Genomic DNA, 17,186 nt, shown 5'->3' with positions numbered 1-17,186 from the left:
CATTCACGAACTGCCTGTCTGTTACCTCACAAACAAGTTGATACGAGAAGTGAATCATAGCTAGCCAAGTATGAAAACTTGAGATTAGAAAGAATACGGGCAAGAAAACCGGACCTATGTCTTGTGGAACGAACGTCTGTCTTAATTCAAATCTGCGTTTAATGTGCGCTCTCTAAGTGTTCACTCGGCATTTTACCACTCTTTTATCAGATCGAAGTCTCAATACGCTCTTCCGAGGATGACGCACGAAAGACACTCATATGCTTGTTGAAGAGTTTGCTGCGAAGCTGTGTTGATGCCGCAGTCTGGATATATATAACTCGACACATTTAACACGCCCGCGTTTCCTACGACAGCAAATCTCGTCAACATTAGGGCGTTGGCTTGGGTCCATATACAATCCGTGGCTGCTGTGATCGCATGCAACTCCCCACAAACCTATCCATCTTGCTCATCCGCGCCTCGTCTTCCTTGAGCGAAACGAAGGCCTCAAACCTGCTCTTCTGCGCCGCTTCCCAGAGTTTGGACATCGGGTACTCGTCCTCATGAAAGCGCCGCGCATCGTAAAAGTTGTTGACAATCTGCTGAAGTCGTACGCGCATGAAGCCTCTGTACCTGCGAGGTGTCTCTGTCGGCACCGCGCCCTCGGTCGTAACAGAAGCGGCTGGTTGGTCGTTCGGATCGTCGTAGTCGGGATCAACTGCCCAAACCCACATCTCGTCGACAAACCCCCGACCTTTCGTTATCGACGCTACGCTGTGCTTGTCGTCTACGAGAAAGACGTTTCGAAGCATTCCGTCTCGCAAACCACCAGGCTGCGCTTGCACAGGACCGTCCGAGACGGCCTGCTCTTGCATCTGCTTCTGGTCGCGAATGGACCTGAAGTGCTTGCGCAGTTTCTGAAACTTAGCGGCGAGTTCATCTTCAGTCTCTGAGCGCTCGATGGCGCTCCCCTTTTCGTCCCTGTCGTTTGCGGTAGCATCCGCAGGCCAGCCCAGGTTTTGCAACTGCCACATACCACCGACTGCAGCGGTCTCCGCCCCGATGGCGCCGCAAGCATAGAACAGAACCGCGTCGCGTCGGCATCCGTAATCCTCCTTCGCCTGATCGTCGGCAAACAAGTTCGGCTCCTCGAACATGGCGTACCCCCAACGCCTCTTGCCCTGGTCCTCCTCGAAAAGGCGTCTAACCCAGGGGAACGCCTTCTTCAGGACTTCTTCTGCCCTCCGAAGCCGATCGGCTTGAGACGCCTCGTAATAGCGCCTGAAGCGTTCCATGCTGGCGCTCGCGATGGCTTTCTCCTCGTTTTCCGCGTAGAGCGGATGCCGCATAGCCTTGAGGCGCTCATCTGCCTGCACAAAATCCTCCTGGGAGATTCGATAGGGTCCGCCGAGAAGCCCCTGCGCGTGGCCGATTTCGGACTTCTCATCCAGCGTGATGTCCAGCCAGTAACGGTCTGAGACCAGAGAGGCCTCTGTATCGGACAGCTGCGCGGGCGTCTCGACCGCGCGTTTGAGCAGTTCTTCTTTGCTGAGAGTTGTCGACTTTGCAATGTTGCTTGTCTCAGTCTCGGGGTCTGGAAAATCGAGGATCCTCCGGCGGTCCTGGGGATTGATCGGCGGTGAGTCTCCGTCTTGGGAGAGAGCGAGTTTCTCCCATTCTGGAAAGGATTGTGACAATTCGTTGAAGTCGTCGACTTTGCGGATGACCCGCATGAATGCTCTGACATGGTTGTCCATTTTGCTTCTGGTCTCTGATAGCAATGAATAATGCTGTGTATGAAAGGAGAGAGTTTCTTTAACGCTTGACCGGTTACGCTGTTTTTAAGTCGTGATGTGAACGCGGAATGGGCGAAAGGTGGGCTGTGGTCCCAAAAGGCATGGCTGCCTAAACCCGTACTTATGTCCTTGCAGCTAGGGGGAAGAGGGGCCATCGCATCTCAAGCTCTCCAAAGGCTACAATTAGAATTGGCGGTTTTATTGTTGAATGGTACTGGCGTAGGAAGCAAATCAGATGGAGAAGTCTACTGGGTTGAAGCGATCAAGGAGACGTGGACATATCGTCACTTCTGCAACAGACGCCTTTCATTCAACGTCAAACGCCCCCTCAAAGCACATATCATGCTGATCAATACTCGTTGCGATACTTCAACCCGAGTAAACGTTTATTCAAACCTAAACGTTGTTGGAGATGTAAAGGGTTCACGCATCATCGCTGTTAGCCGCCATACTTAGATGAGCGGCCGTCGTCGCTCTTGAGGGATTGCTGATACTATCTCTCAGGCCCATAATTACATTCAAATTACCGCGTGTATGTGCATGGGCACTTGCCCAAGGTAGGACTAGGGGTTCTCTCATTTTCTCACATGTATATTTATACTGAGGGCCTTAACCAGTAAGCAAGATGGTGAAGGACGGAACCGAAACCAATGAGTTCTGGAAAGCTCCGCAATGTCACGAAGTGTTGCAATTTGTGAACACTTTTCTATTGTCGTTCAAATACAGGAAGCACATCTGGTATTCCTTGAGTAGTGTCTTTACTTCAAGGTCGACGGTATTCTTGAACTCTGTCGTCTTGTGTGTGCCTGTGTATTCTAATCACATCCAAGTTATTTGGCACCAACTTCACACGAATCAAGTAAATAACATTTACCAAACGACGTCTATTGCATATTATTCGCAAAAGCGTACCCTATTCAGGTCTAGTACTGTGGTCGACTCAATATCTTTGCGTCTTGGCGTGTGCTTTGTACTCCCGATGGCCGTATGAGAGCGAGTTCCCTGCCTTACAGAGAATATAAACGAAGTTCAGCAGTAGGCAAGCTGTACAATTCCAAAGCACCCAGGCGCCAGGGAAGACAGTTACCCCTTTCCCACATTCGGTCCAGCGCTTCCAAGAGTGCGATTCGGCGTCGATGGAATCCCTCGTAAGTTAAATCACCTTGGACACGAAGGGAATACAACTTCGCCCGTTATTCATCGGCACTTACCATCACTCTCATCTAGGGTTTATTATGCTGTGTATTTATAATTAGTTATCCATATAAAAAAACCCAATATCAACTGGAAATGACACTCACTGTCCCTAATTGTCCCTAACTTTCTCTTTGTTCTCAAAGTTTAGATAAACGACGCTAAATGTAACCGTGCCTCGAAATATTTAATGATATTAGGAGATTATGTATATTATTGGGTTCATCCGAAAGATTCCTCGTTAACTATTGCGTGTCACATGAACATGCATCGTGCAACGGCAGCTTAAACCTAGAGTCTTATGACAAGATGTCAGCCTCGAGATCGCGCAACTAGTGGCGAATGTAAACGAAGGCTGTACGATTTGATCTGTATGGCGTTGATGTCGCACCGCAGCGAGTTCGTCACTTGGTTCGTTGTCGAAGAATGACAACCAAACTTGGAAAGCTTGGGAGAAGAACTCGGCGGAGCCATCGATAGAGCTGGGCTAGTTGGATTAACAGACCATGTTGACAGAAAATGAAGCTTTGGCTTCAACCAATACGAATATATCAGGGATAGAAATGACTACTAATGAGCCTATCTGCGGTTAGCCTGTGAGTGTTCCAGGCCAACGACCTCACAGCTCGCCTCGACTCTACATGCTCCTTAAGGCAGGAGACTCAATCTAGACCTCAGCTCGCTGCGGTGCAGTTGAGGGACCGGCTGTTAGAGACCATGCATATTTTAACTCCAGAGTGTTTGTTCTAGTGGGCACCTTCCAGAGTGACATAAAACCGTCACAGACAGACATATACTTTGAGTCACAAAAGATACCTTTGTAATAGATCTGCAGGCAAGAATGCAGCGAGAAAACCAGGGGTTTCACATTGCTAGTCTTACCTCTTTATAGCAACTTGTTGCTGGCAATCAGATAGATGGCCACAACTATCATTTCCCACCTCTTTGTGGTTAAGATCAAGTGATTCACATGAGAGATCCATCTACTAGTCTCACTACCCTACTACACCCTGGATATCATTCCTGTCTACAGAGAGCCCAAGCACTGGACAGAAAATCTGCCGTGGGCCTCATCAACAGTCGCCAGACGATATAGGGAGGGGGTTCACAAAAAGAAGGCTATGACACCAAAGCAACTGTGGACCTGGAAGAAAGTAGAAGGCTACTCTCTTGACTCTGTAGGTAATCTAATGGAATTCTCGTTATCGCCCTTGCCCGTAATCTAACCCCGTGTCCAAGTACCGTAATTGGAAACCCCAGTGGCATATGAGCCAGAAAGAAAACAGACTCCAAACCTAGACCGTAAAGGGAAAATCGTATCATTTACACGCCCATCGTGAAATCGTGCTCAATACCAGGCGTCACACTGGCCATAAACTGCAGTCTCGTTAGCCATCGCCTCGACATCTTTCCGCTGATGGGAGGGAAATACACACCTTCAGGAAAACAACCAGGTACTGGTCCACTCTGATAGCGACCTCCTGGTCCTCGACCTCGCTCTGTTCGACCTCCTCCCACTCGTCGTTCTTATCGGCGGCGTCTTGGGCGTCCTTTACATCAAGCTTGCCGAGCTCGTCAACGAGCCCCTCCATACCCTGATCACCGCCCACGGCCTTGCCGGCCCTGAGCTTCTCACGGCGGATGCGCAGGGCGGCGTCTGCGCGGTCGAGCAGCGTCTTCATCACGGAGGCGTGCTTGCAGGGGTGCACGCTTGCCATCTTGATGTTGTTGGCGAAAAAGGGGAAGTCCTCGAGGGTCACCGTCTTGTCCTTGTAGTCTCCAACGATATCGTCCATCATCGATTTCGGTGGAAGGGGTTGGCCGGTGGGAAGATAGCCCGAGAGGTAGAGGCGGGGTGTGCGGTAGTAGGTCGAGTACATGATGTACAGGGTGTATGTCCGGCGGCCACTGATGGTCATAGACGTTAGCATCGCCGCATTATACTTGTCCGAGTCACCACGTACCTGTTCTTGCCGCTGTCTCCCGCGTCACGGATGATAGCCTCGTCGTCGTCCTCATCCTCCATATCCGGGATCTCGTCATCGTCCACGATCTCTCTTTCGCCGACATTGCCCGAGTCATCCACGGTACGGACCTCCTTCACCTTCAACGGCTGCGAACTTGCGAGCCCGCCGGTGCGCAGCCAGCCGTCTTCGTCGTCATCGCCGCCCTTGGCGCCCTCGACCACGGCCTCCTCGTGGCCTGCATCGCCAGCGAAGTCGTCGTCCAGCCGGCGGTGGCAGGGGACGTTGCGCGTGACGAGGTATTGCTTTCCGGGCGGGAAGTAGTTCACGCGGCGGGTATCGGAGTCGGCGTCGCCCCAGGACCAGGTCGGGAACTTGTAGACGAGGTAGTCGCCCGCTGCGACGAACTCCTCGGGGGTGATCTGGCCGGTCGTGCGGAAGGTGGACGTGTGCGAGACCGGGGTGTACCGGTCGCGAAGGGTGTTTACGGTCGAATAGAGGAGATTCATGGTCGCAGACCGCAACTCGGAGCGCGATATGTATGTTGTGTTGCGAGTGGATGGCGGGGTCTGGTAGATGGTCTGTCTTCGTTGCTTTCGATGTGATGCGATGCGATGCCTTGCGCTGCGCGCGATCTCTCACGATGCTTAGCTCGTGGGGCCGTTGATGTTAAGTGTAAGGGTGAAGTTGGCGTAGCAGCCTGGCTGTCGTCACCGAAATGATGTAGTCTGCGAGGTTCCGCCTGATGTCGATGACTAGGAGTAGAGCTATGGCAGCTGTTCCAAGCGATCACATGGATGGCGGGGTTGTCTCACGATTGGACAGGGGAGAAGGTGGCGGGGTGACGACTGCCTGGGTATGCTTATCTTATCAGTCGTGAGCGCTCCCGTCGGTGAGGTGGAAGGTGAAGCTCAGCCTGCGTGGCAGAAGAGGCACACGCTGTTCATCGGGGCGAGGTGGGTGGAGGGGCTCGGATCTCATTTGTCAGAGCCGTTCCAACGGCGCCGAGGTGCCTCTGCCACTGACGGATTGTGAGGTGTATTGCTGGCTGTTTCTATTGCTGCACAGGCGCTTGCCGATCCTGCCTGAAACCCATGTTTGCTAGCGCATCCGACCTTTTGACCCCGATGTTTCTGGAACGATTCACAGTGTTCTCAACAAGCATGTATATATCATGAAACAAAACCACATGTGACGAGACTAGACGTGAAAGAAAGAAGCAGGAGAGGTTCAGTCATAGAACTCACATGTCATCGTGTGATCAGAAGAGAAAATAAATCCGAACCTGGGCGAACTCTGAGGCTTCAGCACCAAATAACCATGATACCGAGTTTAGATGTCAACTGGCTGTCAACCATACTAGTAGGCCATTTGATCTCGGTCACTTCCAGCTGCTCTGAATACTCAGCGAAAGAAGCGAATTCTTCGAATTTCATTCCCAAAGCACGTTCCGCTGAGACATAGCTCAAGCGAGGTCACCGCTTTAAGCGGGAACCGCAATTGCGAACAATAGTTCGATAGGTAATCTCACCCGCAACTAGGGACAGTTTGACTGTTGTCGACACACCGTCAATTGAGCAATGTGTTCTGTCTTCATTATTTCGGCATATCAGAGCCGCTGGTATCTATTTCATTCCTCGTCCTCATCACTCACTTCCTCCCCGGCCTCGATCGCCTCCTGACGCCTCTTCGCGGCGCGCTCCCTCTTGCGCTCTAACAACTTCTTCAAGCGCGAGGCAGAGTTGAAGACGCCATTCGTACCCGACCCGCAGGCGGCGCATGTCGGGTCTTTCCTATACCTCTTGAGCGCGCATGGCTCACAGAAGTAGTGTCCGCACCTCGTAATGACCGGCGCCTTATATGACTCTCTGCAGATGATGCATGCGAACGGTATGTTTTCCAGCATTGCGTCTTCATCGTCATCGTCGTCATCACCCGCCTTGGCCCGGTCCGCACTTGCCACCACGGTGCCTCCCACATTCTTTCCCTTGGTGACCTTCTCCCACTCCTTGTCCAGCTGCCAACCCGCCTTGTAGTCCTCTCGAGCGTGGAGGAACTTGCAGTTGTCGCCGAATCCGCAGAAACCCGTCTGCTTATAATCTTTGCAAACGTCTCCGGCAAAGTCGGTAATGGTGATCGTTCTGATATTGGTGGGCGCCTTGATGGGACCGACAGTCCTTGTCGGCGCGTCTGGGTTCTTCTGGATGAAAGACGTTTGATTCGCCAATCCCTTATAGGTGCCGTCAGGCGCTTGTGACGATGCCTTCCCTCGTGTTGTGCCCAGCAGGTTCTTTGCGGAAAGAGTATCCTTGCTATCCTCGTCGTACCAGTTGCTATGTTTCGTCGCATCGTTGCTATTCGTTATTGGGGCATTGCGGTCGGCAGTGAAGACTGTGGCGGAGAGGTCCTGTTTCGAAGCTGCCTGGTCTTTTGATGATGCGGTGACGGTGCCTGTGTTTCTTTTCCTCCTCTTGACCCGCTGGCCTGCTTCATCTTCAGAGGAAGAGTAGTCGGAATCGGAGTCGCTATTGGCGGGCGGCGGCGTGGCGGGCCTCTTCCGGATATTGGCCTTGCCTTTCGCGCCACGCTTCTTGAAGATGGCGACGGGGGCGGCAGCGCTGTCAGCCATGGCTATTGGATCTGTTCGGATTCGGTCGTGGGTAACTCGGATGTCGTTGCGATGATCACAAAGGCCAGCTTCAGAATTTGTTTGTCGGAGATTTTTGGCAGCTGGAAAAAGGGTTGTAACGGAATTTGGGTAATCCTGGGACGCCTCCTGAGCTTTGACGTCAATTGCAAACGACGGGACCGGACGAATTCTAGAAGGCTGAAGATCAAGCCACAAGGCTGACAAAGCTCGTGGCTTGGACTTGTAGGCTCCACTGCTTTGACCGGTGAAGCCAATCAGGTGACGGGTGGAGCTTTCAGAGACGGCCCAACGCCAGTGGATAGATGCGAATTAAATGCCGATAGTGATTGGACGACAGCAGGGTCTTCACGGACACGCTAGCAAGGGTAAGATCCGAAAAAGGCTAGGACAGAGTCATAGTGGGCCATGACTAAGATTGGCAAGTTATGCGGGCAACGGGCAGCAGATGAAAACACAACTCGCGTGTTCTTGTTTTGAAGCGATACGATATGGCGGTATGGATTGGCGGGGAAGTCGCGAGCTTTGGATGGGTTATGCCTTGTCGATGCCACGCCGTGCGATGCGCGATGGGCGATGCGACTTATTGCTTGCATGAGTGGCCGCGCTGGGGAAAAAGGCTTGGGGACCGGGGGTGAATACTCCGTACGGGATCCGTAGCTGAGGTAGTGTAGAGGCCATCTACTCTAGCCTTTAGCTTCTGTATCTTGTTGATGAAGAGGCTGGGAGACAGGGTCGCTGGGGTGAGAGGCCGTGTGAGAACGAGGTTGTGTTGTTGAATTTGGCCTTTGGGATTGGCTGCGGCTTCGGATGCGGGATAAACAGCTACACAGCGTGTTTGACTCTGAGGGAAGCAAAAGATTGGATGAACAAGTAGTGATCCTCCTCAATGGTGCATGAGTACATCGTAAAGAACATACGGAAACAGCACTTAGTGTAGGAGCGTGCAGAAGCTGTGCTAGAGGCCCAACTGGCCGTACCAATCTGTGGTTGCAGCAGACTGTGAGTGAAATGTAACCCCCGGTTTGTGCTTGTGGTTGTGTTTCTTCATCGATACCTATCAATCTGATATCCCGCGTCCCTGCAGCTGTCGTCACAGCGGCCTCGCAGTGCCTCACTGGATGGGTCCTTGAGGCCTTCGCTAAAGCATGCTGAAATTGAAAGCTTCCAGACGGAGGTGAGCTGAGCTAGGTTAGCGATGATGATGAGCCGGACGGATGACCAGCGGGCAGCCGGGGTAGCTTGGTGCTTGGTTATGGGAAGTTGGACTGCCGGCTTACAAGAAGATGTAAGCATAGGGGGAACAAATCCAAGTGTTCTGATATGCGATCGATAGTGCCAAATTGAATTGCGACGCCACGTATTGATGAGTGTGAGTTGGCAGGCGTGAAATGGCTAACGGGGGAGAATTCTCGAAGAACAGCTACTTTATGTCTGAGATGTACGGATGCGCAGTACATGAGTTTATCACGTCATCCCGGCGACAGTTCATGTACCTGTCCCGCCATAATCCACAGGATGTCAGGTACCCGAGTTGCACGCTTGCACAGTCATAGTTGCAGGCATTCGCAGCTCCACGGCCACGGTGGAACCGGTGATGATTGGAGAGACTGACCTTGCAAACACCCCGGGGAGACGAAAGGAGCTGGTCCTGTGCCCTCTCGTCAAAACCTCAATTGCTGGGTCCTGTTCTTCCACGTCTGGTCCCGGGCCTGGTCTGGATCCAGTCTTGGGGTAGGGGAAAGAGTCGAGAAATAGGAAAAGAAGACGAAAAATTACATTGCCTCTCTCTCATTCCCTCTCCTTCTCTCCTCTCTAACCCCTTCTCCCTCTTTTCCCTCCCTCCACCCCCTCTTATTCTCGTGCCGACGCCGACAACCGCGACCGCGTTTCTTTCTGTCCCTCTCTTCCTTTCCGGGCCGCCAATTTGTCTTCGTGTGTGCCTATCGCGAGTCAATTGACACCCGTAATCGAGGACCAGCAAAGAAGGTAAGAAACAAGTGAGAGACGTAGCAGTCTCTCGACGTGTTTATTCCGACTCTGGTTTGGGACTTTTTTGTTTTAATTCTACCCTTCTTGTCATCCATCTTTTTTTGGCCCCTTACACCGTTATTTGTACGTACTTACATCACGTCGTAGACACAGCGTCACCGCGCTGCGACTACTCCCACCTTCCCTACCACCACCACCAAAGTTGCGAAAGTAACAGGTATCTTACCTGCATCTACCCGACCTTAGTCCCTCACTACCATCTTCCTTTACCCTTTTCGTTATCTGTATTATTTCTTGTCCTTCTCTTATTGCGCGAGCCTTGTGTGTTGTTGTTCCGCCGCGGCACTCTCATTCGCTCCTCCGACCGATCGACCGACCGAATTGCGACGCTGCGAATACCTCTCACCCAACCAGACGCCAGCAAAAGAGTCAGTCAGCTGCCGTTCTCGGTACACCGCATCCGCATCACACCTTCACCTCATCGGTCTGTTATCATCCTGAGGACGACACCAGACGCGGGACTGAGAAGCTTGAGCTTGAGCTTGAGCTTGCTTGAGAGTGAGACAGACCTCTGCTCTACTCTGTACCGACCACGCCAGCTCATTTGCTTTTTCTCTCCTGGCCATCGCCCGACCGCTTCAACCGAGACTCCGGGAAACGGGAGACCTTTCCCTAATAATACCTTTGTCTTATTATCGCCGTTTATTCCTCATTGTCTTTTTTTCTCTTTCCCGGACCGCATCCGCATCCGCATCCGCGACCGCGACCACAACGACAAACCCGGAGCTTTTTCGATTTACCGCTTCGTCCCAAAAAAGGACGTCTGTGTGTGGGGGAAAAGAAAGCGACAGCTCACCACCCACAGGGCAGTCATCATTGGAGGACCTGAACTGTACCTGTAGCGCTGCAGCAGCAAAGCAAGTCAGCAGTGCGGGCGCGGCTAGCTCATCCCACTCCATCCCAGGTCCCCTCTAGCTGCAGCACCCGTGCAGGTACTCAAGGCCAAACAACAAAGCCGACAGGCACTGCCTTGTCTTCCCGGCCGCGTTAGGAAGCCCATTCCTGCTCGCCCGTCCCATCGCACATCCCGGACACCTGGACCGCATTCCAGTCAACAACACACAGCCGCTCTCTGCACAAGAGTCCTGACTTTTGGGGGGGAAACAAACAACAAAGTCAAGTCAAAAAAAAAAAAAAACATCACCTTCAGCTCCCCCTCCCCATCCACTCCCTCGTCACTCTTTTCCCTCTGTTTTTCCGTTTTCGACAATCCGACCGGCGACCGCAATCTCTCCTCCCCTCATCCCCTCGTTCCATTCCCTACGGCCTCTAGTGTGTGTTTGTGTTTGTGACGACAAGGTCGCTTCTGCACACGGCAGCCGGCTCTGCATTCCCCGCGCTTCCCTTGCAGCAAACATCGCCTAATCCCCTTCGGAATACTCGACCACCGATTGCGACAGCGACAACACCACTCACGACCAAACCACGGCATCGAGGCGACACCACAACGACGACGACCTACGAATAATTGCGCTGAATGTGGCCGCAACGCATTTAACGGCGGCGCCTCCCCCCATCGTTTCCACCAACATGGCTACTTCACTCGCCGTCGATAAACCCCATTTGCCGCCCGCTGATGCGGATGCGAACGACCCCTTCGTCTCACCTCCTGGCCCTGCCAACCAACGATACTCCGGCTACGACAGTCAATTCTTTGCTCTTGGCCCCGGCGCATCCCCAGATCAGGCAAAACGCGCATTGCAAGCACACATTGCCGACACCGAACGTCGCCTAGATGAAGCCGGGAAGCTGGGTACCGCCTTGGTCCAGCAGCGCAAGGAACTTGCCGAGCGCTTGAAGGAAGTTGAGGAGTTGCAGACCGAGGGAGAGCTCACTCCCGATCTGCGCACGAAGCTTGTCGACATTGAGAGGGAGTTCAACGATGTCGCCCGAGAGACAGCACGGGCGTTTTTGCCCAAGCAGAGAGTCCCCAGCAACGAAGCTGCTGGAGGTTCACCCTATGTTCCGGACGGCAAGATGGGCAGAGTAAGTTCCGCGTTTCCACTCCTGCCGCGCATGCGCATGCGCCTGCGCCTACTGGCGCTAACCTCACCCTTTGCAGCGCTCCGTCAGCCCTTCCAAGTTTGAGAACATTGCTACAGGATCACCTTCGAAGCTCAGTGTGCCAAATCGCAAAGTCCGCAACCAGCAGTCCAGCCGCATTCACGACATCGAGTTCGCCGCCGAAATCAGTACTTCTCTGATCGCCCAAGTCCGCAATCTTCAGTCTCTGCTCGCCGAGAAGGACGAAGAGCTTCGAGATACCAAGACCGAAAAGTCCAGGTTAGAGATCGAGACCGAGAGTTTCCAGCAGCGTGTAAAGACCCTCGACGAGAGCGAGAACCGGTACAAAGACGAGAACTGGAACCTGGAGACCCAGGTCCACGAATTGATCGCTTCTCAGAAGGATGCTGCCGATCGCGAGAAGAAGTTGACGCAGAGTCTCAATGTCTTGCAAGCGGAGAAGAACTCTGCCCAGAAGGAACTCGATGACACCAAGGTGTCTCTTGCTAAGCTTGCTGAAGAGCACGAACGTTTTGCCAAGCATCTTGACTTGGACTTGACTACCGCCAAGAAGAATGCCGCTGTGGCCGAGACTGAGAGAAATGCGCTGCAACGCAAGGTCGATGACTTGATGAGCCAGAACCAGGAGCTCGCCAGAGCCATTTCTTCCCAGCGCGGTCGCCTTTCCGATCGCGACTTCGGCCGTGTCCCTAGCGACGAAGACTTGGAGGCTGCCGCAGACGGTTTCACTCCCGAGCACTCCCCGCCCCCGTCTCCCATCAAGGGAACTCCTCGCCATGCTATGCTTGAGTCGGAGACTCTCAAGAGCTCCCTGCTCCATGCTCAGCGCACCATCCAGAGCCAAAAGACCGTCATCCACCGCGAAAAGACCGAGAAGCTCGAGCTTAAGCGACTGCTTCAGGACACCCGTGACGAGTTGGAGAAGCTGCGCACCGAGGCAGCTCCCGCACCTGCTCGCCGCAACCGCAAGGTCGAGTCTAGGGAGTTCAAGAAGCCATCCCGTGGATTGCTCGGAGGTCATCGCCACAGCAGGAACGAGATCTACCAGGACGATCCTGAATGGGAGGAAGCCACAGAAATCGGCAGCCCCAGAACATCGCCGACCTCGTACTCCACGTCGACTATTCGCAGACCTGGTAGCAGCTACAGAACCCACGTCACGGACGCCAGCGACCACTTCGAGACTGCCAACGAGACCAGTGATGCCGCCTTTGAGACTGCGAACGAGCGTGGTACCGAAACGGAAGACTTCCAGACTGGCGTTGAGGATTTCTCTGGCTCTGATGATACCGAGACTGAGACCGAGAGCCCGTCTAAGGGTCGGGAGATCCGTCCTCAGACTCTCGCTATGGGAGGTGGCCGTAATTCGTACGACAGCACTGCTTCGACATCCGCCGACGAAGACGAAGACTACGTCGAGTACATTCGGACGCCGACATCAAAGCACTCTCACCAGCGCATGCGCGTCAGGCTCAGCCGAGGACTTATCAACCGCCGATCCAGAGAAGCGAGCGAAGAGCCGGCTTACCAGAGCAGCCCGGCCAGCGCCGCCACGGGCAGCGCTGCAGGAACACCTCAAGCTGGCGGCCAAAGTCTCTTCGCTGAGCTTGCTGAGCTCGAAACCAGCGACGCTGAATCTGTTGAGGGCACTCCCGGTCATGCGAGGTCCGCCACGCCTGGCGCCGAATCGGAGGTTTCTCAGTCCACGACGACAATTCCCTCATTGTCTCTGAACGACACTGCCGATAGCAGCCTGATGACTGACCCTGTCAAGAGGTCTGCGGCTGCCTCTAGGCCTGTGATGGTTGATGCTGGTGTAATGACTGATCCGATCGTTGAAACGCCTCTCAGTGTCGTTCATGACGAGCGCGAACTGTCATTGAGCTCTATGATGGCTGCAAACAGGATCACGGATGGTCTCAAGTCTCGCCCGCTGTCGACGATCTCATACAGCGATGCCGGTGCACAATACGACATGGATGAGAAGCTGGCTCAATTCCCAATGCCACCGTCCAGCCCCAACCAGTTTGTTCTGCCGCCTCCTCCTGAGCTCAGCATCTCCTCCATCGACACTCAGGACATCGAGCCTGTTGTCGAGCCGGAGACGCCTCCTCCTGCTCCAGCTCCGTTGACCATGACATCACTGGTGTCCGAGGTTGTCGAACCTAAGGCTGAGCCCGAGATCGTGCCGCCGGCACCAGCCTTGGCATACACTCCTCTTGTCTCGGAAGCCGTGGAGCCCAAGGCTGAACCTGAAGTGCCACCTCCCACGCTGAGCATCTCATCTTTCCTCTCTGAGGCGGTCGAGCCAAAGGCCGAGCCAGATGTGCCGCCTCCAGTGTTGAGTCTCTCTGCGCTGCAAGCTCACAACCTTGAACCCGTGGCAGAGCCTGAGGTGCCACCGCCTGCTCTCAGTTTGACTGCACTCCAGTCTCACGATATTGAGCCTATCGCCGAGCCTGAGGTACCTCTTCCAGCTCTCAGCCTTTCGGCCCTGCACGCTCATAACCTTGAGCCTGTTGCTGAACCGGATGTCCCGCCTCCGGCTCTGAGTCTTTCCGCTTTGCACTCCCACGACCTGCAGCCCATTGCCGAGCCAGAAGTTGTGATTGCTTCACCCGATCTCACATTGTCGGCACTCGTGTTCGAAGATATTGAGCCCAAGGTCGAGCCAGAATCCGAGTCTGCGACTGTCATGGCCGTGCCAACGCCTATCCCGGCGCCGGCACCAGCCCCCACTCTCAGCTTGTCCTTCATCACTTCTGAGGACGTCGAGCCTAGAGCGGAGCCTGAGGTTCCTGTGGCTTTGCCTACTCTCAGCCTTTCTTCCATCTCGGCGGAGCACGTCGAGCCCAAGGCCGAACCCGAAGTCGTCCATCCGGCGCCTGTTCTGAGCCTCTCTGCGCTCTACTCCCACAATCTTGAGCCGCGGGCAGAGCTCGAAGTCTCACCACCTGCCCTTACGCTGTCAAATATTGTTGCAGAGAACGTCGAGCCCAAGGCCGAGCCTGAGATCGTCCCGGAAGTGCCCTCGTTATCCTTCTCGTCGATTACGGCAGAGAACGTTGAGCCAAAGGAGGAGCCTGAGGTCGTTCCGCCCATGCCATCTCTGAGCCTTACACCGATTGCGTTTGAAGATATCGAGCCGAAGGCTGAACTCCCCCCCTCTCTCACCATGTCTTCATTCTCGGTCGCGGATATTAAGCCCGAGGCTGAGCCAGAGATGCCACCGCCAGCCCTCACTCTCTCGTCTATCGCCTCCGAGCACATCGAGCCAAAGGCTGAAGCTGAAGTTCTCGCGCCTCCGCCTGCCATTCTCGCCTACTCCAACATTCATTCGCAAACGGTGGAACCGCGCGCGAATTCTCTCCCCGCGTTGGATTTCTCCTCTCTCCAGTCACAGCAGGTCGAGCCTGTGCAAGCATCCGAAACCATGGTTCCCAAGCCGAACTTCGCCTTCTCCAACATCGAGTCAATCGAGACCCATCCGATCTCGCCTCGTAGCCCCAAGCGGGATGGCTTCATCATTCCCACCGACATGGAGTCACCATTCGATGAGACGGACAGGCCAAGGACGCCCAAGAAGGCTCTTATCGGATCCGTGTTTGGTCGCGGCAAGAACAAGGCCCCGGACAGCCCGGTCATTGCAGAGGATGAGACGAGGCAGTCACCGAGCGAGGTCCGTCAGTCTGAGACTCCTGAGTCCCAGCGGCCTTTCAAGGAGATCTCAACCAACGCCAACGGTCGCCCTGTTCGCAAGGCCACGAGCCAAACAACTGATATGGGCGCTCAAACCTCCCTCACGGCGGAGGCAATCGATGAGATGCTGCTGGCAAAGGAGAAGCCTGTCGAGTCACTAGACAAGTCAATCATCGGTACTCCGAGTACTTCGGGCACTGTTCGTATCCGCCGCCCGTCGCATGACAGCCTCAGCAGTGTGTCTACGGAGCAGAAGATGGACCTGGCAAACAGGAGACCTGGCAGCTCTAGCAGCAGCCGTGCGCTTAACCAGCCACTCCCGCCTCTGCCTTCGAACCACAAGGAGGCCATCGAGGCAGCAAGAACTGGATCTTCGCAGGGAAGCTCATCGGTCATGGGTCCTCCTCTGTGGCCCGCTTCCGCTATGAGGCATCAACGCCCGCACACGCCCAATGGTGGAAGGCCACAATCTCCTCTGTCAATTGCTACTAAGCATTCGGCCACTCCTCGTATGGCCCGGGCCGGTCCTTCATACGGAACAGCCGACGTTCAGTCCGTCCAGTCTCCGACTAAGCTGTCGACTATGAGCAGACAATCGTCGGTGTCCTCATTCGTCTCTGAAATCGACCATCGCTTCAACCCTCGTAACGAGCTGGGCGGCATGGACCCATCCGGCTTTGGTGCTAACACCGATCCTCGCATGATCCAGGCCATCACTCAGACCATGATTGGTGAATACCTGTGGAAGTACACTCGCAAGGCTGGCCGTGGGGAAATCTCCGACTACAGACACAGACGGTACTTCTGGGTTCATCCGTACACTCGCACTCTGTACTGGGGCGACCGTGACCCCGCCTCTGCCGGCCGTTCTGAGCTCCGCGGCAAGAGTGTACCCATCGAGGCTGTTCGCGTGGTAACGGACGACAACCCCATGCCTCCTGGTCTCCACCGCAAGAGCTTGATTGTCATTTCTCCTGGCAGAACTATCAAGTTCACCTGCACAACGGGCCAGCGACATGAGACCTGGTTCAACGCTTTGTCTTACCTGTTGCTTCGTACTGCTGATGAGGGTCAATCTGACGTGGAGGAGATGGCAGGCAACATCACACAAGCCGATGTGGATGAGTTTAACCCCCAATTTGGTCGCCGTACTAACTCCACGGCTCGACCCCGCCCGCCGCCATCCCTGTCCTCGTACAACTCGCGGACCACTCGCAACCAGTCTCCCGCGATCGACATGTCGATGAATGTTCCTACACTGACCCCCAACAAGGGCCAGGCCCAGAGACCTTCAATCGGAACCCTGGGAAGGATCAGCGGCTACTTCAACACTTTCTCGAGTCTGAGAAGCCGCAGTGGAGTGGCGCCGAACTCCAGCATCTACGAGGCTAGCGAGGTGCACGATAGTGCTGAAGACGTAAGGGAGATTATTGAGAAGCAAGATCGGGAGGCCGACAGGCTTGAGAACGTGCGCGCCTGCTGCGATGGTGAGTCCCTCTAATTTCTCTCTCTCACATGGATAATACTAACAGCCACACAGGGAAGCACGACGTTGGTACTCTTCACCACCACTCTAAGAGAGGTCAGCCCTCTGGCTCCCATTCTCACTCTCACTCTCACTCTCAGCCCGGACGCTCTGCATCTGCCATGAGCACTCTGAGGTCACGAGCCTGAACCTTGTGGTTTCAAGACCCGTCGACACTTCCACGCGGCTGTTGAGCAGCCCTCTCAAGTAATCTTAAATGCAATGAAGCACACTTCAAATCCACTCGCTCCGCCAAAATTGGCTCGTGGGATGCCCTCCCCACTCATGATCAATTCGCTCTC

The 17,186-nt window shown here is 54.4% G+C and overlaps 3 protein-coding genes across 3 annotated transcripts; 1 reads left to right on the top strand and 2 right to left on the bottom strand.

Annotated features, from left to right (window-relative positions):
* Positions 1–371: 371 nt before the first annotated feature.
* On the bottom strand, positions 372–1,739 carry CkaCkLH20_10292 (uncharacterized protein; the record flags this gene model as incomplete). Its single annotated transcript, XM_038893006.1, has 1 exon — positions 372–1,739. One exon carries the CDS (start codon positions 1,737–1,739, stop codon positions 372–374), a length of 1,368 nt encoding a protein of 455 aa, XP_038741661.1.
* Positions 1,740–4,295: 2,556 nt separating this feature from the next.
* On the bottom strand, positions 4,296–7,565 carry CkaCkLH20_10291 (autophagocytosis protein; the record flags this gene model as incomplete). Its single annotated transcript, XM_038893005.1, has 4 exons — positions 4,296–4,349; positions 4,409–4,880; positions 4,937–5,505; positions 6,591–7,565. 4 exons carry the CDS (start codon positions 7,563–7,565, stop codon positions 4,296–4,298), a joined length of 2,070 nt encoding a protein of 689 aa, XP_038741660.1.
* A 3,600-nt stretch (positions 7,566–11,165) lies between these two features.
* Positions 11,166–17,095, top strand: CkaCkLH20_10290 (Ami1 nuclear positioning protein; the record flags this gene model as incomplete). The annotated part of the gene is made up of 4 exons (XM_038893004.1): positions 11,166–11,621; positions 11,698–16,846; positions 16,900–16,941; positions 16,986–17,095. The coding sequence occupies 4 exons, from the start codon at positions 11,166–11,168 to the stop codon at positions 17,093–17,095; spliced, it is 5,757 nt and encodes a 1,918-aa protein (XP_038741659.1).
* Positions 17,096–17,186: the final 91 nt, after the last annotated feature.

Source organism: Colletotrichum karsti, assembly GCF_011947395.1.
Source record: "Colletotrichum karsti strain CkLH20 chromosome Unknown Scaffold39, whole genome shotgun sequence".
Lineage (NCBI taxonomy): Eukaryota > Fungi > Ascomycota > Sordariomycetes > Glomerellales > Glomerellaceae > Colletotrichum > Colletotrichum karsti.
This window is presented reverse-complemented; position numbering and strand designations above follow the sequence as displayed.